This window comes from Macaca fascicularis, chromosome 18, assembly GCF_037993035.2.
Source record: "Macaca fascicularis isolate 582-1 chromosome 18, T2T-MFA8v1.1".
In the NCBI taxonomy this organism is placed as follows: domain Eukaryota; kingdom Metazoa; phylum Chordata; class Mammalia; order Primates; family Cercopithecidae; genus Macaca; species Macaca fascicularis.
The window spans coordinates 81,011,904-81,025,574 of NC_088392.1; the positions used below are offsets into that span (position 1 = coordinate 81,011,904).

At 43.4% G+C, this 13,671-nt stretch overlaps 1 protein-coding gene and 1 long non-coding RNA gene across 6 annotated transcripts in view; one reads left to right on the forward strand and one right to left on the reverse strand.

The window, feature by feature from the left end:
* Window positions 1-13,671, forward strand: part of SEH1L (SEH1 like nucleoporin) — a 38,924-nt gene that overhangs the window by 9,647 nt on the left and 15,606 nt on the right. For all 4 annotated transcript variants that reach the window (XM_005587251.3, XM_005587249.3, XM_074022963.1 and 1 more), the window contains exon 4: window positions 6,556-6,767. In XM_005587251.3, coding sequence (XP_005587308.1) covers window positions 6,556-6,767 — 212 coding nt within the window. The remainder of the gene's footprint in view (window positions 1-6,555; window positions 6,768-13,671) is intronic.
* LOC123569982 (uncharacterized) lies at window positions 609-4,347 on the reverse strand. Of its 2 annotated transcripts, XR_006693866.3 has the most exons (3): window positions 3,974-4,102; window positions 3,374-3,457; window positions 2,640-2,771 (listed from the first exon to the last, which is right to left on the reverse strand). It is a non-coding gene; the product is annotated as an uncharacterized lncRNA (long non-coding RNA). The 2 variants fall into 2 exon arrangements; XR_010582714.2 differs by lacking the exon at window positions 3,374-3,457 and having other exon boundaries at window positions 609-2,771; window positions 3,974-4,347.

The following is a 13,671-nucleotide window of genomic DNA, read 5'->3' on the forward strand; positions in this document are numbered from 1 at the left end:
TGGGGGACAACAGCGAGACTTCATCTCAAAAAAAAAAAAAAAAAATTCCCTCTCCCTTATCTGCATCTGCTTTTATCGCTGTCTTTGCCTGACTGGATGTTTGAATTTGGGCAAGAACATAATATAATCTGTGTGCTGTTGAAGTTCCTCATCTATAAAGTGAAAACATTGAACTAGATTATATGTAAGACTCCTCCTAGCATTTTCATATGAAGGTATTATCATCTGCAGGCTTTTTTACCCCCTTTTATGATTTGTTTTTTGTAATAATCATGCACATGGTATAACTTTCAAAAGAAACAAAAGGAAGTATGTAGTGGGAGTGTCCTGCTGTTACCCCTCACCTACCCTCCCTAATGCATGCTACTACATTAGAGCCAGTCGCAGTTCATTGCTGTCTCAACCTCCTGGGCCTAAGCGATCCTCCCACCTTCGCCCCCCAGGTAGCTGGGACCACAGGCGTGCACCACAGGCTAATTTTTTTATTTTTTATTTTGTAGAGATGGGGTTTCACCATATTGCCCACGCTGGTCTTGAACTCCTGGACTCAAGCAGTTCTTCCGCCTAGGCCTCCCAAAGTGCTGTGATTATAGGCATGAGCCACTATGTGGGCCATGATGCAGTTTTTTATTGTGGTAAAATATGTATAATGTAATATTTCTCATTTTAGCTGTTTGGTTTTCTTTTTTTCCCCCCCACACAGAGTGTTGCTCTGTTGCCCAGGCTGGAGTACGGTGGTGGGATCCCGGCTCACTGCATTCTCCGCCTCTGGGGTTCAAGCGAATCTCCTACCTCAGTCTCCTGAGTAGCTGGGACTACAGGCATGTGCCACCATGCCCAGCTAATTTTTTTGTGTTTTTTGGAGAGACAGGGTTTCACCATGTTGGTCAGGCTTGTCACGAACTCCTGACCTCAAATGATCCGCCCGCCTTGGCCTCCCGAAGTGCTGGGATTACAGGCGTGAGCCACGGTGCCCGGTCCATTTTAACTATTTGTAAGTGGTATAATTCAGTAGAATTAATTACGTTCACAGTGCTGTGTACCCATCACTGTTATCTATACCCAAAACTGTTCATCATTGCCAACATAAACTCCGTATTGTTAAAGAATGCCTCCCCCTTCCTCCTCCCTCTACCCCCATTCAACTGTCTATCAATTTGACTAGGTACTGCATATAAGTGGAATCACAGTATTTGTCCATTTGTGACTGGCTTGTTTCACTAAGTAAAATGTTTTCAAGGTCTGTCCATATTGTAGCATATATTAACTTTATTCCTTTCTGTGGGTGGGTAATATTCCATTGTGTGTGTATACCACATTTTATTTATCTGTTCATTTGTAGATGGACCCTTGGGTTATTTCCGCTTCATGGCTGTCGCGAATACTGTGAGCATTGTTGTAAAGATAAACGTTTGAGACCGTGCTTTCCATTATTCTGGATATATACCTAGGAGTACAATTGCTGGCTCATATGGTAGTTCTATGTTTCACGTTTTTAGGAACTGTCCGACTTTTCCATAGCAGCTACACCATTTTACATTCCTACCAGCAATGCTCAACGGTTCCAGGTTTTCCACATCTTCATTAGCACTTGTTATTGTGCTTTTTATTGTAGCCATCCTAGTGACTGTGTTGTGACGTGGTATCTCCATTGTGGTTCTGATTTGCATTTCTCTAGGAATTACTGATGTTGACCATATTTTCATGTGCTCATTGACCAATTGTATGTCTTCCTTGGGAAAATACTATCCATATCCTTTGCCCGTTTTTTAAAATGGGTTTTTTTTGTTGTAGGAGTTCTTTATATGTTCTAGATATTAATCCCTTATCTGGTATAGGTTGAGTATTCCTTATCCATAATGCTAGGATTCAGAAATGTTTTCGATTTCGGATTTTGGAATATTTGCATTTATACTTTTACCAGTTAAGCATTTGCCTACTTATTTATTCACTTAATAGAGTTGCCCAGGCTGGTCTTGAACTCCTGGGTTCAAGCGATCCTCCACCTTGGGCCCCCCCCCGAGTGCTGGGATTACAGGTGTGAGCCACCATGCCCGACTCCAATTAAGCATTCTAAATCCAAAACTTTGAGATTCATAATGCTTCAATGAGCATTTTTTTTTTAGCATCATGCCAGTGCTCAAAAAGTTTTGGATTTTGGAGCATTTCAGATTTCAGATTTTTGGATTTCGTATGCACAATCTGTAAATGATTTACAAATACTTTCTCCCATTCTGTGGGTTGCCTTTTTCACTCTTGATGATTTTCTTTGATGCACAAAATATAAAAATTTTGAAGTCCAGTTTATCTATTTTTTTCTTTTGTTTCCCATGCTTTTGGTGTTATATCCAGGAAAGCATTCCCAAATCCAGTGTCAGGAAGACTTTCCCCAGCGTTTTCTTCTAAGATTGTTATAGAATCCTCAATTCAGGCTTTGTATCCCCAGTGCGGAGCTGAGACCAAATACTGAGTCACCGGTACTTGGAGATAGAGAAAGGTTTATTTGATTTGACTAAAGCAAGAAGGTGGGAGGGCAAGATCTCTTAAATCCATCTAAACAAAAGGAAGCAGTGGGTAGTTTTTAATGTGACTAGAGAGTAAGGGATGGGGAGTTTCACAGAATCTAGTGGAAAAAGTCTGTGTTTTTTTAGTCTCCGGTAATGCCTTGAGCAACCAGACATCTGGTTGTTAGCAGCTGGTAACAGTGTCCCTGAAGCCATTCATTTCTTCTGGCAACATTTTTCTTTACGTGACCCTGAAGTTATCTCTTCCTGCTTGACAAAAAAAAGCAGTACATCAACAGTTTATCATTATATTGTTTGCAACAAGGAATATTTAGCAAAAAGTGAGTGATTAACATGTGCAAGCAAGCAAGGGCCTGACAAAAATTATTTATTTCAGTCATTAAAAAATGCTAGGGTGCTGAAATCTAGTTTTCCCAGCACCATTTATTGAAAAGACCGTTCTTTCTCCTGTTGAATGCTCTTGACACCTTCGTTGAAAATTAATTGGCTATATATATGGAGGATTGCTTTTTGGGCTCTCTTGTGGACCACTGGTCTGTAGGTCTCCTTGTCCTAATAGCGCACTGTTTTAATTCCGGTAACTTTGTAGCTTGAGTGGCTACTCAGACTGTTTTACAGCTCTTCTAGGGGGAGGAGTATGTCTGATTGCCTTTGCACTAGGGATTCCCTAAGCCAAACAGCTGCTTATGGGGAGGAGGGAATAGAAATTTATAGACTTGTAAAGGATTTTTTGGCATTAAGTCGGAGGTGTGTCAGTTCAGTATACTATAGGTTGGATTTGGGAGTGGTGGCATAAGAAGGACTTTTCTTCGAACTTCAAGATACTTATTTGTATTTAGTTTAGTCACCTTTCATTAATATATTAGCAGTGGCGAATCCATTTGTGTGTGCAGCAACCTTATTTCTTGCTTCCTCAGAAGAAAGAATTCTACCTAGGGGCATAAGGCAGAGTAAGAGACTAAGGTAAGTTTTAGAGCCAGAGTGGAAGTTTGTTAAAGAATTTTACAGCAGAAATGAAAGGAAGTAAAATACACTTGGAAGAGGACCAAGTGGGTGACTTGAGAGAGTCAAATGCGTGGTTTGACCTGTTGTAACTGAGCGAGTTGTGGACAAACGCCACACTGTGAGACTAATTCAGGAGTCCTTTTATTGCCGGCCACCGAGAGACGGCTAGCGCTCAAAATTCTCTAGCCCCGAAGAAGGGGCTAGATCTCTGTTTATACCATGGTCTAAATCGGGGAGGGGGAGTTTAGCTGAAGCATTTTTTACAGAAGCAGAACAGGCAAAAAGTTAAAAAATTAATTGGTTACAGAAGCAGTTACAGAAAAATAAACAGTTCCAGGCGCAGGGACTGAAACTGTCACAGAGAGATAAATGCAGGGGCTTTAAGTACCATCCAGCGAGCGCGTCCCCGGGAGCTGCTGATTGAACTTGCCTCAGTATCTTACCAGCAAGTGCGTTCCTGGAGTCCGCTTGCCCTCGCTACGCCTTTCACGGGGGGAGGTAAGGTGGGCTGCAAGTGAAGGCACTGAAATGGAGTCTCTCGGGCTCTCTCAGCTAAGAGAGGCAATCCGGTTAAAGCAGACCTTTGACTTGGGTGGTCAGACGTTGGCGTGCTTCCCGGGGTTGCGTCTCTTCTCCTCTGATTCCCCCCTGGGGTGGGCAGTCCGCGTGTGCGGTGGCCCGCTCGTGCTTGGGAGGGCTGCGTGTGCGGTGTGTTTACCGGAGTTGTGCATATGCTCGCTTGAGGCCTTCTTCCCTTACCAGAATGTTCCTAGAAGGTCGTACATCGGCTGGGTTCCGCCATTTTGCCTCTTAGTGCGCATGCGTGAGCCGCTCGTCCGCCGCCTGCGGTCTCCCCAGGCGCTGCCGGTCGCCGGTGTCCGGGGTTTGTGTCTGTTCGGAGACTGCGTTCGCGGGCGTGGCTGCAGCCAGTGGTTAGTTCAGAGAGAGAGTTTAACCACGGCCTGCCCGTCACCGCATGGTTGCTTGGTGTTCCTGGTGGGGTGGGGTCCTCTGCTGCCCTGCTCCTGTCTGACGACCCACTGTAACACGTGCGTTGATTTTCTCAGCATCTGTGTTTGTATTATTCAGTGGGGTCTGTAGACAAATGTTTGCTAAGGTGTTATCTTTGAAGTGTATGTAATATCATCCTTTTAATATTGAGACTCTTGTTTTTTGAGACGGAGTCTTGCTCTGTCGCCCCGGCTGGAGTGAGTGGCGCGATCTCAGCTCACTGCAAGCTCCACCCTCTGGGTTCCCGCCATTCTCCTGCCTCAGCCTCCCGAGGAGCTGGGACCACCGGAGCTCACCACCACGCCCGGCTAATTGTTTTGTATTTTTTAGTAGAGACGGGGTTTCACAGTGTTGGCCAGGATGGTCTCGATCTCCTCACCTCGTGATCCGCCCGCCTCGGCATCCCAGAGTGCTGGGATTACAGGCGTGAGCCACCGTGCTTGGCCAATATTGAGACTCTTTAAGAAGCATTTTGGTAACCATAGACAGTAATCTGTTGATTTCTAAACTTTATTGACTTTTTTTTTTTAAACAGAGTCTCGCTCTGTCACCCAGGCTGGTGAGTGGCATGATCTCGGCTCACTGCAGCCTCCGCCTACCACATTCAAGCTATTCTACTGCCTTAGCCTCCCTAGTAGCTGGGGTTGCAGGCTGCTGCCATCACGTCTGGCTAATTTGTATATTTTTAGTAGAGATGGGGTTTCACCATGCTGGCCAGGCAGGTCTTGAGCTCCTGACCTCAAGTGATCACCCACCTTAGCCTCCCAAAGTGCTGGGATTACAGGCGTGAGCCACCGCACCTGGGCTTATTGATGTTTTTAGTAAGGTTTCATCTTATCTGTGTGCCAGAAGGTAACTTTTAAATGTGATGTTGGAATTTTACAGTGATCACAGAGCTTGCTTTCTACCATTCTTTTGGTCTCTGTTAAATGCCTTCACTTAAAAGTGCATGGTAGCTGCGTGCAGTGGCTCACACCTGTAATCCTAGCAACTCGGGAGGCTGAGGTGGGAGGATCGCTTGAGGCCAGGAGTTGGAGACCCATCTGTGTAACATAGTGAGACCCCCATCTCTAAAAAAAATAAGAAAAACTAGCTGGGCGTGATGGCAGGTGCCTGTCATCCCAGCTACTGGGAAGGCTGAGGCAAAAGGATCACTTGAGCCATGATCATGATACTGTATTCCAGCCTGGGTGACAGAGCAAGACCCCGTCCCTGAGAAAAAAAAAAAAGAATAATAGTGGTCCAAATGGGATTAACAGAAAATTACTCTTGAGAGAAGAAATTGCATGCCTTCCTTAAGTGTTTTTTTTTTGTTGGTTTGTTTGTTTTTTGAGACAGGGTCTTGCTCTGTTACCCAGTCTGGAGCACAGTGGTGCGATCTTGGCTCATTGCACCTTCTGCCCCACTGGCTCAAGCAGTCCACCCACCTCAGCCTCCCGAATAGTTGGGGCCACAGGCGTGCACCACCACACCTGGCTATTTTTTTTTTTTTTTTAAATTTTTAGTAGAGATGGTGTCTTGCCATGTTGCCCAGGCTGGTCTTGAACTCCTGAGCTCAAGCAATCTGCCTGCCTCGGTTTCCCAAAGTTTTGGGATTACAGGTGTGAGCCATCATGCTCAACTCATTTACTGTTAAAGGATCTAATACCTGCAGCATGCTTTATATGACAAAACTACTTGTCTGAAAATTCTAACATTTTCTGTTTTTTTGTGACCAGTCTGCTTAAGAGAGATTACTTATATAATAAAGGTAGGCTTTTGGAGGTAGACATTTTTTTTTTTTCATTAAAGGGAGTAATTAATTATAGCTAGCTAATTTGTTAGTGATTCCCAGCTATATATGTGGTATTTTGCCATGTACTTGTAGGAAATTGTGGCCCAGACACATACCCAAGCTCGTATACCTAGTGAATGACAGAGGAGTTTCTGTGTGATTCCAGAGTCTGTGTGTCTTTCCCACTCTACCATGCTTGCTTTTTGTATGGAATTTAAATTGTTAATTTTTTTTTTTTAGGTTAAAAGGACAACTCTGGTGGATAGCAGAACATCTGTTACTGATGTGAAGTTTGCTCCCAAGCACATGGGTCTTATGTTAGCAACCTGTTCGGCAGATGGTATAGTAAGAATATATGAGGCACCAGATGTTATGAATCTCAGCCAGTGGTCTTTGCAGCATGAGATCTCATGTAAGCTAAGCTGTAGTTGTATTTCTTGGAACCCTTCAAGGTAAGTTTACATGTTAAACCTCTGATAACATCCTAGTAAAATAAACTAGTAATTTTTTTTTTTTTTTTTTTTTTTTGTGAGACAGCTTCTCCCTCTGTCCCCCAGGCTGGAGTGCAGTGGCGCAGTCTCGGCTCACTGCAAGCTCCGCCTCCTGAGTTCTTGCCATTCTCCTACCTCAGCCTCCCGAGCAGCTGGGACTACAGGTGCTCGCCACCATGCCCGGTTAATTTTTTGTATTTTTAGTAGAGAAGGGGTTTCACCCTGTTAGCCAGGATGGTCTTGATCTCCTGACCTTGTGATCCGCCCGCCTCAGCCTCCCAAAGTGCTGTGATTACAGGCGTGAGCCACTGTGCCTGGCCCATAAACTAGTAATTTTTAAGGTAATAATTTGATAATTCTCTCAAAAGTGCTTTTTCTCAAGATATATAGATTATATGTTCTCCGTTTTTCACCCAGGCATGTCACTTGTCCCTGTTTTCACTCAGCAGAGGGAACCAGCATTGTAAATATGTTCATGTGAACCTTTTGGATGTTTTCTATGCATATACGAATAACTAATGAAGTCATAAACAGACATATGCAAACACGCCCAAATATTTACTAGCACAGGTAGACACAAAACACACAGATGTTGAAACCCATACATTTGATTGATTGATTGATTGGTTTATTGAGACAGTGTTGCTCAGTTGCCCAGGCTGGAGTGCAGTGGCGCTGTCTTTTAGTAGAGACCATGTTTCACCATGTTGGCCAGACTGGTCACCTCAGGTGATCTGCCTACTTCAGCCTCCAAGAGTGCTGGGATTACAGGCGTGAGCCACTGCACCCAGCCAGAAACCCTTACATTTTCCTTCCTTGCAATTAGCTTTTTTCACTTAAAGATACATTGTGGGCATTTTTCTATATATTAATATATCTAGTTCTACCTCATTTCTTTTTAACTGCCATGTAAAGCATGATTGCATGTATATTACCATAGTTGCTTTTTATTAAACTATTTTTAAACAATTACAAGAATCCCTTGGTAAAGAAAAGAATTGAAATAATCTATAAGAATACAGAAAGAAAGGTAAAGTTCTTTTACCCCCTAAAAGCAAATGCTGTTATTAGTTCTGTTTTCAGACTTTAATTCTGGTAGTCACTAGTATATTTTTAAAGGATTTACTTATACCTCTGGTTCTTGCTATGTTATCTTTTTTTTTTAAATTTTTATTCTGCTATTTTTCCACATGTTCTTGCTATGTTATCATTAAACAATATCCAAACTGATAGGAAAGATGAATAGAGCACATTTATACAACTTTCCACATCCCAAGGTATAACTAGATAGATACCTTATTTGTGGTGATGTTGATAGTTGTTTGAGTTATGTTGGTAATTATTATAATTTCAAATAATATATATCTCTATACATATTTATCAATTTTTAGACTATTTACTCCCCTCTCTCCTTTTTTTTTTTTTTTTCTTGAGATGGAGTCTTGCCTTGTTGCCCAGGCTGGAGTGCAGTGGCATGATCTCTGCTCACTGCAGCCTCCACCTCCTGGGTTTAAGTGATTCTCCTGTGTCAGCCCCCCAAGTAGCTGGGATTATAGGCACCCGCCACCACACCCAGCTAGATTTTTTTGTATTTTTAGTAGAGACGGAGTTTCTCCATGTTAGTCAGGCAGGTCTTGAACTCCTGACCTCAGGTGATCTGCCCGCCTTGGCCTCCCAAAGTGCTGGGATTACAGGCGTGAGCCACTGTGTCTAGCTTCTGTGCTCTTAAAAAAGAGGAAATTAGTTTATTTTGCTTCCCCCTCATATTGCCCCTTCCATTTCCTCATTTTTTTTTTTTTTTTTTTTTTGAGGCGGAGTCTCGCTCTGTCACCCAGGCTGGAGTGCAATGGCGTGATCTCGGCTCACTGCAACCTCCGCCTCCCGGGTTCAAGTGATTCCCCTGCCTCAGCCTCCCGAGTAGCTGGGATTACAGGCACCTGCCACCATGCCCAGCTAACTTTTTGTATTTTTTAGTAGAGAGAGGGTTTCACCGTATTAGCCAGGATGGTCTCGATCTCTTGACCTTGTGATCCGCCTGCCTGGGCCTCCCAAAGTGCTGGGATTACAGGCGTGAGACACTCAGTCCATTTCCTAATTCTTGTATTGCTTGTATACTGGCAAGATTTATAATATGTACATTCTGTAAACATTTAACACATACGTGTATTTTGTCTTTTGACTACAAATTGATTCTAAAAATTAAGCAGCAGCCAGCTTTACAATCTAGATTATGTAAGTATTCATTTGAGATGCCAATATCTGTTTCATGAAAGCTTTGTTGTTCCTGTAGAATAAGCCGGTATTACTTATGATGAGTGCTCTGTTTCCTTTCTTGATTTCTTTTACTTCTGGCTTATACTTAGCTGTCACAGATTTTCTGTCACATGTTGTCTTTAGATTTTTTTTTTTTTCATTCAAGCAGTCTTCTTGGCCTGGCCTCCCAAAGTGCTGAGATTACAGGCATGAGCCACTGCACTTGGCCAGTCCTACTCGACACTCAGTGGTCCCTTTATTTTTTTTTTATTTTTTTATTTTTTTTGAGACGGAGTCTCACTCTGTCACCCAGGCTGGAGTGCGGTGGCCGGATCTCTGCTCACTGCAAGCTCTGCCTCCCGGGTTTACGCCATTCTCCTGGCTCAGCCTCCCGAGTAGCTGGGACTACAGGTGCTCGCCACCTCGCCCGGCTAGTTTTTTGTACTTTTTAGTAGAGACGGGGTTTCACGGTGTTAGCCAGGATGGTCTCGATCTCCTGACCTCGTGATCCGCCCGTCTCGGCCTCCCAAAGTGCTGGGATTACAGGCGGCCTCCCAAAGTGCTGGGATTACAGGCTTGAGCCACCGTGCCCGGCTCAGTGGTCCCTTTAAAAATGAGTGTTCTTGTCTCAAATTGGGGATATCTTATGATCCTTTAATAATTTCTTTTTATTCTCTCGTCTCTAGTCTGTCTTTCTGGCACTCCTATTTGATTATTCCAGGATTTACTCTCCATTTAAAAAAAATTGTTTGGAGATTTGGTACTCCATCTCCCAGATCTCCACTTTGTTCTCCAGGTGTACATTTTATCCCATCATTGAATTTTTGTGTGAATGGCAATCATCTTTAATTGTTCAGACTTTCTTTTTCTCTGGTTACTTCTTTTTTATACCAGTCAGTTTTTGTTACATGTATTACACTATTTCCCTGCGGTTCCTAGTTAAGAGTTTTTAAAATTTGCATTTGTTTGCTGAATTAGCTAATACTGGATACTAGCTCAATTATCATTTGCCCTGGCTATGTTCTATGAAGTTGCCATGAACGCTGAATTAGCTAATACTGGATACTGAATTGCTCCTAGGGGAAATACAGGCTTTCCACAAGTCTCTCACTACATTTCTGTCAACTGATCAGTATATAACCTTTTTGTGTGTCTTTCTTTTTAAAGGTAACTTACATGTTGTTGATTCATTAACATCCAACTCACAGCCAACAACACAGACTACTCAGGCCTGAACAAGGCATTCTGAATACACATATTTTCTCCATAAAGCACATCCCGGCCTTCCTGTGTTTAGGAACGCTAGACAGCGCTTCAGCAGCATCCACGGGATTTTAAACTGTGAAATCACTTTTAAAAAGCACAAAAATGTGAAAACCGTGAGGCGAACTGACTAGACTGTGAAAAGGACATTCGTTTACCAATGAGAGCCAAAGGAAGAGGCATCTCTGCTGGGAAACTGGGCATCAGGCAACTGGATTTTTTTGCAGAGCTGCTTTGTACCTGCCAATCAATGACCATGAAAGCCTGGGCCGGGCACAGTGGCTCATGCCTGTAATCCCAGCACTTTGGGAGGCTGAGGTGGGCGGATCACTTCAAGTCAGGAGTTTGAGACCAGCCTGGCCAACATGGCAAAACACTGTTTCTACTAAAAATTCAAAAATTAGCTGGGCAGTGGTGGTGTGCGCCGGTAATCCCAGCTACTCAGGAGGCTGAGGCAGGAGAATTGCTTGAACCCTGGAGGTGAAGGTTGCAATGAGATCATGCCACTGTACTCCAGCCTGGTCAACAGAGTGTGACTCTGTCTCAAAAAAGAGAAAAAAATAATAACAAAGAAAGCCTGAGAGAATTGGGTTTTATGGTTACAAATAAATTTTAGGCCAGTTTACAAATGCAGAATCTCTAAATATTGAGGATTGGCTATATGTGTTTTCTCAAAGATCAGTTCTTTTTATGTGCCTTGGTCTTTATCTTCTGCACTGCTTGTTTTTCTTTGGTGTCCGCTGGTCTTTGCTTATTTTTATTTATGGGTGAGTGACTGTTACTGCTAGTAGAGAAAACTGATATTGGCATTTTTCTCCTGCTGGGTGCTTTATTGGGTTAACAACATACTCTCTCCACTGGGTAGGCTGACTGCATTTTGTGGAGTGCGTGGAGTGGGTTGGCAGCGTTTCCTAAGGATGTGTGAGCCAAGAGCAGGCTGGGGCACCCTCAGACTCACAAAGCAAGAAAGATTTTCCATTGAGCACGACGAACCATTTGAACGTATTTACTTCCTCCCTGCCCCTTTCCCCGTTGGTTTTGGAGTACTCCTTTATTTCCAGCTCTTAACTTTTCTCTTTCAAGTTCTAATTGTCTCACTAAGACAGTGTTTTTTGACCAAATCACTCCATGATTGTCCATAACTCATTTCTATTTTTTGCATTTATTAATTGGAGGTTGGATCTTCTGGAATTTTCTTTTTTTTCTTCTCTTTTTGTTTTTTTGAGACGGAGTCTCGCACTGTCGCCCAGGCTGGAGTGCAGTGGCGCGATCTCAGCTCACTCCAAGCTCCGCCTCCCGGGTTCCCGCCATTCTCCTGCCTCAACCTCCTGAGTAGCTGGGACCACAGGCACCTGCCACTACGCCCAGCTAATTTTTTTATATTTTTAGTAGAGATGGGGTTTCACCACATTAGCCAGGATGGTCTCGATCTCCTGACCTGATGATCCGCCCGCCTCGGCCTCCCAAAGTGCTGGGATTACATGTGGGAGCCACCGCGCCCGGCCAACCTTCTGCAATTTTCTAGTTGCTGATGGTGATATGGGCTCTTTCTTCCTTTGTATTTTCTTTCTCAGTCTGATCTGCTTCCTGACTTCCTGGAAACCCTCCAAGTTTCTTGATTTCGGATGGCACTCTTTCTAGATTTCTAGCCCAGTATGATGATGATATTTCGTCATTTCAGTGGAGTTTAGGAGGGAGGCAGAGATCCAGGTGATCTGTCTACACTATTCAGTCAGAAAGCTGGATGGTTTTTCTCACTGTTTAGCTGTGAATCATACTTAGAAAGTGGTTTAAATGTGAATATCTTATATCTGGTTGTACAGTTTAGGTAATCCTCAATTCAAGTTGCTGTCTGGACATTTCGTGACTGGATTTAAAAATATTTTTAAGGCCGGGCACAGTGGCTCACGCCTGTAATTCCAGCACTTTGGGAGGCTGAGGTGGGCAGATCACCTGAAGTTGGGAGTTGGAGACCAGTCTGTCCAACATGGAGAAAACCCCTCTCTACTAAAAATACAAAATTAGCTGGATTTGGTGGCACATGCCTGTAATGTTAGCTACTCGGGAGGCTGAGGCAGGAGAATCATTGAACCTGGGAGGTGGAAGTTGTGAAATCGCAACATTGCACTCCAGCCTGGGCAGCAAGAGCAAAACTCTGTCCCCCCACCCCCTGCCCCCACGCCAAGAAAAAAAAAAGAAACAACAAACATAATTTTTTAAATCTTACATTATTTAACTGGGTGTGGTGGTGCACGCCTGTAGTCTCAGCTACTTGGGAGGAGGATTGCTTGAGCTCAGGAGTTCAAGTCCAGCCTGGGCAACATAGTGAGACTCCAATCTCAATTAAAAAAAAAAAAAAATCTTGGCTGGGCGTGGTGGCTTACGCCTGTAATTCCAGTACTTTGGGAGGCCGAGGTGGGCAGATCACGAGGTCAGGAGATCGAGACCATCCTGGCCAATGTGGTGAAACCCCATTTTTACTAAAAATACAAAAATTAGCTGGGTGTGGTGGTGCGTGCCTGTAATCCCAGCCACTTGGGAGGCCGAGGCACGAGAACCGCTTGAACCCAGGAGGCGGAGGAGGTTGCAGTGAACCGAGATCGCGCCACTGCACTCCAGCCTGGCTACAGAGTAAGACTCTGTCTCAAAAAAAAAAAAGCCCCACAAAACTGACGTTTTTAGTAATTTAGAATATGTTACTATAAATGTACTTTTGGTCCTCATTCACACTATTAATGTTATTAAAAAAAAACTAAATACTTGTAGAACACTGAAAAAGGAAGTTTGTGGCCGGGTGTGGTGGTTCATGCCTGTAGTCCCAGCTACTCAGGAGGCTGAGGCAGGAGAATCACTTGAACCCAGGAGGTGGAGGTTGCAGTGATCAGAGATCTTGCCGCTGCACTCCAGCCTGGGTGACAGAGTGGTGCTCTGTCTCAAACAGGAAAAAAAAAGCAAAAGGAAGTTTGTGAGATACAGAAATTTGCTGTGAAATTTACGTCTATTTGAATGGCCAAAAATTTTTATAAATAACTCATAATTTTATTTTATTACTGCAGCATTTTGTAGTTTGCCTGGTAATTTTCTTAATTAGATAATTTGATCTAATTACCTGAAGCTTTAGTAATAAAGAACTAAAATTTTTTATCAGTTACCACATTTTGTTTTTAGCTGTAAGAGGTCAGTAGTTCACAATATTGAGGCTAAAGATTAAGCAAGGGTGCCAGGTTCACAGAGATGTTAATCTGGATGAGGGAGGCAAAGGAAATTATATTCATTAGGCATAGAAATTAAAAAGTCATTCAACTGTTGGTTCAGGAGAGCCATTCTTTCATTGCTTATCTTTTGCTCT